Here is a 10,667-nt window from a genome sequence, read left to right as displayed (position 1 = left end):
GCAACGGCGTTTAGTGCCATCATCGAGGAAGACGACAAGGGAAGACGCGTGCGGACACGCGTGTGAAGGCGGGATCCAACAGATCTTTGTATACATATAGATGCATGTATATATGGGCAAAATTAGGTGAATACTATCGCAAAAGTGCTTATATTAGAAAATATCATCGGCTGTGATGATGACATGTGGGTCATGTATAGTATTTACACCATGTTTGAAAGAGCTCCAGCTCTCAACTCCATGTCAGATCGTGTGTTTATAGGCTAAGATAAAGTAGTTTAAGTTTCTATTTTTAGACTAAAATAAAAATAAAATAGCTCATCCAAACACCCTCGGTATACCTACGACTCCAGCTCCATAAATTTCTGATATACACTATGAATCAAGTAATGTATTCAAACAATTCAAACAAACATAAATCAAACATTTGCAATAAAAAATTAGAAACCTTTTCTGTTCATATTTATGTGTATATATATTGACTTTATTTATTCCATCCATTTTGATTTCCTTTGTATAAAAATAAATTTTTATTTATTCCAAATTTGAGATGTTACACGTTTGTTGCCCTTTCTAAACCTCTTTATGCATAAAACATGGATTGTGAAAATTTGCTTCATTGCAGCTGTAGAAAACTGGAGTATATGCTTGCTTTCACAGCTTGATCCAAGCTTGGTGCAACTCCTGGGTAACAGGATGCTGTGCGTGTGTGTTGCAACTTGCAAGAAGATGTTAGCGTGTGTGTTTGTAGACAAGGGCTGCTGCAGCCTCCCTGCACTCAGTTGTATCTATAATGAATTGAGTTATTCAATCACTGTGTATGTTTGTAATGTCATCCATTGACTTCTTTGAATATTTGTAATAGTATCAATGAAAATAATTACGAATAAACATTCACAAATGATACTTTCATGTATGTAACAGTATACTTAGTGACAACACCTAGCACCAAGGGTATTATTGACAGTTCATCTAAAAACCTCTAACAACTCTTGATCTATGGTGGAACAGAGCTAAAATCTATGGTGGAGCGGAGCCAAAAACCTAGAGCTTTACCAAACATGATCTAAATCTAACCGACGGCTCTAACACGAAGCCTAATTTGTTTCACCTTCTTTAGTCAATCAGTTTTAAACTTTTAGCACGCATTTCTTCCTTTTGCAACAAATTTCGCAGGAAGATGCATGCAAGCAAGCACGCATGGCGCTGGATTCCTCCAGCCAAAGCTGTGCTCTGGTCGTCCTCCAAAAGCCCCTATGCCCTATCCTGTCCTCTCCTCCTCCCATCATCTTGAAAATCCGTGCATTGTGCTCGCAGGCGAGGAGGAACCACGGAAGAATCGCAAAAGAGACACGAGACACGAGCGCCTCCAATGGCAGCGCGGCAGCGGTGAACTAGTGCTCCCGCTTTAGCTACCCCTGGCCGCCTATGGTTTGGTTCGGTTCGGCTGCCCTGCCCCAGGGTACCAGTACCACGATGAAAGGCAGCCAGGCAAACAAAGGAAGAAAGAAGCCACGGGCACAGAGGCTTAAAGCTTATAGCCAAAGCAGAGGAGGCAGAGGCCATGTATAAAGCTCAAAGGAAAGGAGGCCGGGCGAGGCGATCGAAGCCAGAAGGAATCTCGCCGCGCGGAGAGCAAGCCGACTCGCCAATGCCGTCCACGGCGACGAGCTGGCTGCCGCGTGCGCTTTGCCGACGACGTTGTGGAGCGCTTTCGATTGGGATGGGATCTTTTCTCTATCCAGTATCCAAACCACTCGGGCGGCACATGCATGCTTGCAAAGAGTTAAAGACAAGGCATGGTCTCAAAAAGAGTTCAAGGGTTTATCTTATAAAAGGAAAAGTTGAAGGGCATCCAATGCACTGGAGAGACTGGTATGGAATTCGACGGCTTCTGTGTGTTTCCAGGTTTCACCGTGCTGCCTGATTTTACCACCTGGTACTCCAGCGGCCCAGCAGCATCCAGGTCGTGTGAGCTGTGCACGTGCTGGCGCGCGGTTTTGCGAGAGATGGTGCTGGAGCTGGAGCTGGGGGAGGTTTTGGTTCGCCGCACGACTCAGTGTGTCGCACGTGCGACAGTATAGTGGTCGTCCCGCACACGATGGTTGAGCACAACCGTACTATTCAGCTGCATGTTATCACACCAAGTATATCCGGTTGCTGCGTTTTGTGCTGTTTCCAAGAAAAAAATGGTTAACGCTTCTCAACAGTCTTCCAGTTTTGTCCTCTGCCTTCGAGTTTCAAGGCTTGTTACACTGCTCTGAACCAATACGGTTCGGCAAGAAACATACCGAGGATATGTGAAGCCGTTTAACTGAAAAGCACACGACACATCAATTCTCGCACAAAACCAAACCATACTGATGGACAAGACAGACAACCGGAGATATTATGAAGCAACATTACTAGTTAATAATACTTGTGAAGCAAGCGTTTTGGGGTTACATCACATGACTCGTAGCGGAAACATGCATGCCGAAAGGAAGGGAAATAAAACAGCAAACATAGATCGGGGGTACTGTCCCAAGTGGGAATGAGGACCAAATCTAAAAACGGGAAAGGAACAAAACTAGTAATAAGTAGCATCGCGGATGTGTTTTGCAGTCTACTACTTCATTTCTTATGTGGGAACTCTTCTTGCTGCTTCTTCCGCTCGTCGTCGCTGCAAACCTCATGGGGTCTATCGGCTCCTACACCTCAGTGCCTGCATGACAAGCACACGCCACGTTAATTCAGACCGTGAAATTAACACGCGAAAGAAGGAATGATTTGATAATTTACAAGTAATTTTCGTAGGTCATGGCGGTGGCGCTACCGGAGTCCCGTGGTGCGTTGCACCTGAAACATTCCATCCTGCTAGCGAAGTTGTGCTCGTTGCATCCAGACCTGTCAACATTCAGAGACACACAAGGGTTAACAGGAAGCAAAATTCAGAAGGCATGAAACTGTAAATCATATGCCTATTGTGATGAATTACGCGTCAACTACGCCACGCTAACATTGGAAATGCTTGGAGCAGGCTGCTACAGTTGAACATGACGCTGAAAATGACCAAGCAAGATATGCATATCTTGTGCTGTATGCATCAAATGAGTCATACGGTTACCTTTTTGGCTCAACATAGAGAGTTACTCATCTATAAAAGCACAGACACATCAACATATATGGAGACAGACAGCATAGCAAGTTGATTCTTTTGTCTCCTGCTCCGGTAATACCCAACCTTCTTTTTCTAAAGGAAACCCCAAATCATGGAAGAATGGCACATATAGAAGGTGCAAGCATACAAAAAGGCTAAGACTACCACTAAACCATGTATGTATCCATACCCATGAATAAGGACTGACTATATCATATCGGTTGACTATACGAATCCAAAAATGAGAAAGCATAGTGTTAAGTTTTTTTTTTAGCAGGGTGGAAAGACAGCATTGTGTAGCACGCACCTGGTACAAATCCAATCTCCAGACTTCCAACCAGGGCGGTTGGTACGGGCAGCACCGCCGAAGCCGTAGCCCCTTGAGCGTGACATGTCACCATCAAAAGTGCCAGCGCCACTGTTGACAGCAGCTTCCTCCTTGAAGGCAGAGCATTTGAAGCAGTTGGAGCGGCTGGCGAAGTTGTGTGCACCGCAGGAGCAGTACCAGTCACCAGGGCGGACATCAGAGCTAACACCAAAGCCGCCGCCACCCAAGGAGGAGCTACCACGGCCACCGAAGTTGGCATAGTCACCTCCAGCACTGCCACGATCAGCAGCACCACGCGGCTCACCGCAGCGTTGGCATAGGTCTCGCCGGCTGAAGTTGAGGTGCTGGCACGCCCTGCAGTCCCAGTCTCCTGGCTTCCTGTTCATCTTGCCTGCAGAACATATATAATCAAAACAATGCCAAATGGGCACATCTAGCCAGATTAAAGGTAATATGATCAAACTATGAGCAAGAACAAAAACACGCTTAAACAGTCAAACTGTTCTCTTTGCCGAAGTAAAGAAACAGAATCCAACCAAGATATATATGAAGTTACACACTAACAGAAAGCTAAAAATTACCTAAACAAAGCTCGGCTGTTGTGTTGCTGGGCACTAAGATGAGAAGTGTTGTGAAGTGAGACGGTGATGCAGTAAGGTGCGTATGTGCAGGGGTATTTATAGTGAAGTTTGGAGGGGATGCTGAAACCGAGGGTGAACAATCTTTGTGCCTTTGATTCTTGGTGCACTTTGGCCCGCGAAGAACAAGGGAATCACGTAAAACTAGAAAGAAGAGGGGAGTTAAAGAAAAGAAAAGAAAAGAAGAGAAAGCCATTAAAGGGAAAAGAATTATGGGGAGTTTGAATGCTTCCTTTTGCCCTGCATCTCTGCCTGCGTTGGCAACATCTTTTGAGACATGGGATGGAGGGATGTGCACTTCTGTGCGTTCTTGTGCTTAGGAAATTTGACATGCACTAGTTTCTGTTGCGGTGATTAGAATAATTTTAGCAGAAGTGCATCCAAAATCAAAAGGTTGCAATACTAATATGGAATTCCAGGAGAAAATTATTTTAGCATAGCATTCAAAGAAAGAAACGTTAATGGTTCGTAAAAGTATTCTCCTCTATTTTCAGGGCACACTTCGAGTTGATAATCAGAGTGTCTAGAATAATGTCAGAAAAAATACCGCTGTAGACAGCTCGTGAAATTTATAGAGGAGAATTTATATAAGGAATCAAATTTTCTAATGACATTAAATAATCTGAGCTAAGTATGATCCAACTCCTTTTCTTCTTAAAGTACAGCTTGAGGCAGATGCTATTTTCCAGACAGCACAACAGTTCCATAAAACTGCTGAAACTGATATTTCACAAACTTCCACATGAAAAGGATTTTGTGCATTCAGGTAAAAAAACACCTAACTTCAGTGCTAATTTAGCAACAGACAGATCCTCTTTTTTGTATTTCACAAACTTCCACATGAAAAGGATTTTGTGCATTCAGGTCAAAAAAACACACCTAACTTCAGTGCTAATTTAGCCAGACAGATCCTCTTTTTTGGATATCTAACATGACTTGAGTTGTGAACTGATAGTGCAATTGGCATCTTACGGTTTCTAGATGAAGAGAAGACTTACAAATTAGGTTATGTGTTATTGTGCTTAGGACAACATACAAAACACAGAATTGCCTGCAATGCTCGAGGTTTTGATTCGAATGCATGTGGTTCAAATGTTTCACTCTATGAGGGTAACTGAGACAAGAACTAGGGCACATCATAATGTCTTTGTTCTAAACACACAAGAGGGAAGCAGATCAACCACTATCTTGTAGTTTCACATCAAGAACAAATAGAGATTTTAGTAATACATGGGGCTCAGAGTTCAGCTATTGTTAATTGCTGAACGACAGAGTTCTCTGCCATTCCTATTTTCGAAGGGCCAACACATCACCCATTTCTTTACCTGATTCCAAAAACACAAACATATCTGCACTAAAAGGGTGGAAAATCTAATCAATTATGCCAACAATGCAGCTTATCACACTAAGTGAGCAATTGTGCTGGCCACACACCACTGCTATCCACACACGTGTGACGGAATAGGGCATTTACCGGACCGACTCAAACATTATAGCAAACATATGGAAAAAGAAGCAAAACCTAAAATAAGAACTTACTAGATTCCGAGGGAAAATGAGTATATATGCAAATAAGCAAATATATGAGATATTGAGAATGATGCCTATCATTCTGAATTTATGCTTATTTATTGCTACATAACTATTGATTCCTACAACTAAGAAAAGGCTATTCCTGTTCCTGATATTCGACGCTACCTTTGCTATCTTTTACCATCAATAATTGAGAAAAGACCATGGAATCCATTCCAACCAACCATCACATCAACTCAAGGCTATATCCATTTCTGTCGAGCAATCTACACAAAGATGATAGCTCAATCATTTCATTTCTTTAGTATAACTTTAAACAAGCAAGTCTTCTTAAACTGGAACACTTTATCCTTTGATTGAAGAAAAGCTTGTCCAACATCGGTTGATTTTGAACATATCCAACAAAGGCCTCCAGAGTCACTTGTGCATAGCGGGATACTAAGGCGCGCTTATAATGTAAAGAGAGACAGTGATCGACTAAACCTAACATGGGAGAAGTCTGTAAAGAGGGACTCGAAGGAATGGAATATACCCAAAAAACTATCAATGAATAGAAACGCATGGAAATTAGCAATCCCCATGCCAAAACCATAACTTATGCATTAGTCTCCTTGTATCGTTATTACTTTTTTATTTTTTTACTATTATTAGTACCTTTATTAGTACTGTTATTTTCTTATCATCTTTTTAGTTGGATCTTGTGAGATTCATCTCTAGTCTACCCCAACTTGCTTAGGACAAAGGCTTTGTTGTTGCTGTTGTTGTTGTGATAATTTAGAGGTCTGTTGCGTGTAAGCATAATCAACTGGCCAAACCTAATTAATTTTCTGAACCATATTTTATCACTAAGATGATAGAAACAAGTCCCATTATCAATAATGAGAAAAGTAGATATCAACCAAGCTTCAATGAGGTGCCCTTTCATTTTTCATGGATCAGAAATGGACTAGCTGAAATTTCGGATAAGAAGGAACAAGCATGAATATGGTGACATTATATCACCAAATGAATATTCTAAATGTAAGGAGAGAAAGGAGCATAAAGCATTCAAAAGCTTACCAACAGTGTAAATATGACAAAGCAAACCCACACTAGTGAAACCATGAACATAGTATTTTCCTATTTTCCTTGCAAAACGGAAAAATTAAGAGTGGAAAAATTGGCTGTCTTGATTTTTTCTATGGTAAAGTCATTAATGCAGTTCATATAATGAAAGAAAAACGTGCTTAACGAAATAAGAGCTTGAGAAACGAATAGTTGTTACCCCACTTTTGCTCAGTCAATAACCTGAGCTAAAAATAAAATTTGGGGACATCCTCAGAACCTTTCAGGAATTCATCTACCTCTTTGGGCCCCTAGTGTTTCCTCACTTATCAACAAGGGGGCTACTGATACACACCTTTGTCCATGTATGCTAATGCTGTAATGCGGTCTCTACTCTATCCACAATACAGGTGTGCATTGTTGTCTAATCTATATGCAAAAGCATAGTGGAAGATAGTTATGTTGCTACACTATAAAACTAAATGGATGAAAGTGACAGAAGATAAGAGAAAGAAAAAGGAACACTTGAAATCAAGACAGAGCCAATTGGATTGCTGAGCTTAAGTGTTGAGCACTAGGCTTTATCTTTTTGGTTATAACAGAGGGAATTTTTTAATACAGAGAAAGATAGCATCATCTCATAATGAACTCTCCATGCACAAAACAAGATGAAAATGATTCCTGGCAGAAAGCAACGGGTGAGGAGCCGACGCATAGCTGGTGAGAATGCATGAGTTTCTATAAAGATAAGGCAAAATCAAGAGGGTAGTAGTCTTCAAGGTGGCGTTGACCACCCTCTTTAGATCTCTTTTAACCTCCCTTTAATTTTCAGTTGCGTTTTGCATCTCCTGTGTTGTTTCCCTTGCCCCTTATGCTCATCCTTGAGGCTTTACATCAGTGGATTTACTTTTGCTTTTTATCTACTCCATCTATTTCCTTTCACTTATGTTACTGTGCTATTTACTAGCAGTGGTGGTAGTTGATGCTAGAAGGGAAGATATAGGTTTCAAAATCATAGGATGATATGCCTTCTCTTACATTCCATTCTCTTGGGTGAAGTGAAAGGAGAAGCAGATACAAATCATGGAGTCGTGTAAAAAACTGAGGGGCCAAAAGCTAGTTTGGATTCTCTCCTAGGGAAGTGCTTCCATGCATGACCATGACCAAACCCCAAAGGAAGTGATCACTTGATAGCCCCTAACATGCTTTGATTCTCTGCTTTTGCACAACCAAGAAGAAACAGATCAGGCTTTTAGCTTTTGTGTTAACAAGCGTACTCAAACAAGAATGAAGACTTGTAATAGAACACAAATAATCTTCAGCAACAACCCTAGGTACTACCTAGTGTTTTTTGACTGGTGGGACCAACAAAGGACCAAGCTTCAAAACACCTAGATTTTGATGGATAGGTTTGGGCATGAACTAATAAACTATACAGCAGAAACTGAACATTGATATCTGTATTTGTAGCAGGATTGGATCTAAATTTCGATAGATATGCTGAAGCAGATGCCGATGCTAAATGATCTTCAGAAAAACAATGTATTCCAACAGTTAAATATACGACATAAACCTGTTATGTTTACAATGATAGCACATATATCTTTCAGCTGTAATTTTCTTACTAAGCCTCATATTTATATAAACTTCACAGTTAAGATATCAAATCCCATGTGTACATAGACAGATTTTACAACTTAAATGTAATATCAGCGTTGTACAATGACAATTTGTGCCGGATATAGATTTTCTTAATATATGTATCAGTTAAACAGGATATATATTACTCATAAACATTTCATTCCATGCAGCCCCTACCTAGATTGAAGCCCACATACTAATCGGTCATAATCATCCTCTGCTGTCCCAAGGCATGAAATGTCCCAACTTAAACCCCACTTTTGCAAGCATTGGTTTAAGTACGCTCTCGTTCCTAGAAACTGAATCATTAGGTGCACTTGCATGCTATATCTTGGTTTCTAGGATTCCAAAGACGATGGTACAGTTTCGCAGAGCATTTCGTTCTGGTTGTACATGTACTGCCTCAGTGACATGCGAGTTCAAACAATGTACATGTATTGGTTATTTTGTTCCCTTTTGAGCTGCCTGCCTGCCTGTCCCACAAAGCAATGAGTCGGCACAAGGGTGGGCCACAATGAGAGCACTACCTAAGACAAAGAGCAATATAATAAGGGGTGCATGAACTTTAATTATATTGCTATAGATTGTATGCACAAGCCATGAGTACATTAGATTCCATAGCATGTGTGGTGTGTTGATGCAGCACACTTGCACTCCTATAGTTTCTTGATGACATAATCGTTCCTCGACAAGGCAAAAGCCAGTCAGTCAGTTTGGCTCACCAGCTTTCTTGTATACACTCGATGCGGATGCAGTGATGCGGTGCATTGCATTCCATTACTGAGGTACATGTAAAGATATCCACTACTCTTGATCCGTCAGGAACATCAAAGCAAATGCAGTATGTAGTTTTCATTGAATACATAATACCAGAATGGTGCGCAGCATGATTGCACAAACACAACTGGTATACATGGTTCCATCTCGTACAAAATTTCATCATATATTCATATCTAAGGGGCAAAACATGCAAACAGACAACAGTCCAATATCAAACCAGCCAAACTACCGGACTGCCCAAAGCCTAGAGAATTTCAGACGAAAGTCACGAAACCATATGCAGACAAGCCATCAAGGAAATAGCTCTGTCACACAAGAATGGCGATTCCTCAAGAATGGACACTCACACTTCCCATCACGACTAAACGGCACTACAAGAACCCTTTAGTCCCCGAAAAACAGAGAACTCGCATTCCGCACAGAGACAAAGGTCGCGGCAAACCAAGCACCACCCCGCGGTCCCGCCCCACGGCTCGCGGCGGCAAAAGCCCCAGATCCCCACCTCGCTCAGATGCCACGGCATAGCTGCCGACCGATCAGCGGCTGCACGAATCTCGATGATTGGCGCCCTCAACCCCAGCCCCAAAACCCTACCGCGCGCGAACGTGGCGGCCAAACAGCCGCGAACGCGGACGAACCAGAGACCATCAGATCAACCAAGGCGAATCCGCGATCGGAGCGTTGCCTGCATCCCCTACATTCTATCGATCCAACCATCCTTGATAACGAAAATTAACAAGCAACCAAACGGCAAAACCCGATCGGCTCGATGCCATCAACAGGAGGGAATCGAAATCACGAAACCAACAAATCCAACCATGATCTTACGATGAGATCGAGGAGGAGCAGGACGCCTACCTGATCACGGATTCTCCCCGACTCCTAGCGACTGGGAGACGACGGCGCGACGGGGGCAGAGCAATCTCGTCAGGATTGGAGGAGGAAGAAATTAACCAAACGAAACCAAACCAAACGAGAGGGGATTGGAGAAACCTACCTGTTCCTCCTCCTCGTCGCCGCGAGAACAAATGGAGAGGTTTTTTTTCCTTTCTTTTTGCGTGCGTTCGTATTTGTTCTCCTGATCTGTAGGAGAGGAGGGTCACGCGTGTCACCGACGTCGAGGCGGGTCAATGGGCAGCGCCCGCTGGGCCCACGTGTCCGCGGCAGCGGGAAGCCGCGGGACGTGCCGTGGCTTCCGTGGAGTCCAAGTGTCCAGCCGGCGATGTGATTTGTGACTCACTTACAGGTGCGTCGATTTCTTGGGCCCACATGGATACGTGGTACACGTGATTCGGCACGAGTGTATCGATGATATCTGCCGTCCAGGAACCCGGTGGTTATCCACCGTGGCTATCTCCAATAGGATCGGCATCCCCTGTGTATCACTGTGTTTGGTATCGTGTTGTTCTTCTACCGATCCTTGCTTCTGTATCCATTTCTAACAGATATCATATCAACTGCTACATAGATATGATCGAAAAGGAACATACTTCAAATTTACAGATTACTGTAGCGATCATCAACACTATTTATAGAGTATGACTGTATGACAAAAAGAAGAGAA

The 10,667-nt window shown here is 42.6% G+C and overlaps 1 protein-coding gene across 4 annotated transcripts; it reads right to left on the bottom strand.

The window, feature by feature from the left end:
* Positions 1-2,387: 2,387 nt before the first annotated feature.
* Positions 2,388-10,220, bottom strand: LOC133918597 (uncharacterized). 4 transcript variants are annotated; one of them, XM_062362546.1, is made up of 5 exons: positions 10,101-10,220; positions 9,962-9,992; positions 3,447-3,858; positions 2,782-2,886; positions 2,388-2,704 (listed from the first exon to the last, which is right to left on the bottom strand). In XM_062362546.1, exons 3-5 carry the CDS (start codon positions 3,851-3,853, stop codon positions 2,698-2,700), a joined length of 519 nt encoding a protein of 172 aa, XP_062218530.1. In that variant the 5' UTR covers positions 3,854-3,858; positions 9,962-9,992; positions 10,101-10,220; the 3' UTR covers positions 2,388-2,697. The 4 variants fall into 4 exon arrangements, with proteins under 4 accessions (XP_062218530.1, XP_062218531.1, XP_062218527.1 ...); XM_062362547.1 differs by lacking the exon at positions 10,101-10,220 and having other exon boundaries at positions 9,962-10,086; XM_062362543.1 differs by lacking the exons at positions 9,962-9,992; positions 10,101-10,220 and adding an exon at positions 4,049-4,554.
* Positions 10,221-10,667: the final 447 nt, after the last annotated feature.

Source organism: Phragmites australis, chromosome 5, assembly GCF_958298935.1.
Source record: "Phragmites australis chromosome 5, lpPhrAust1.1, whole genome shotgun sequence".
NCBI classification, from domain to species: Eukaryota; Viridiplantae; Streptophyta; class Magnoliopsida; order Poales; family Poaceae; genus Phragmites; species Phragmites australis.
This window is presented reverse-complemented; position numbering and strand designations above follow the sequence as displayed.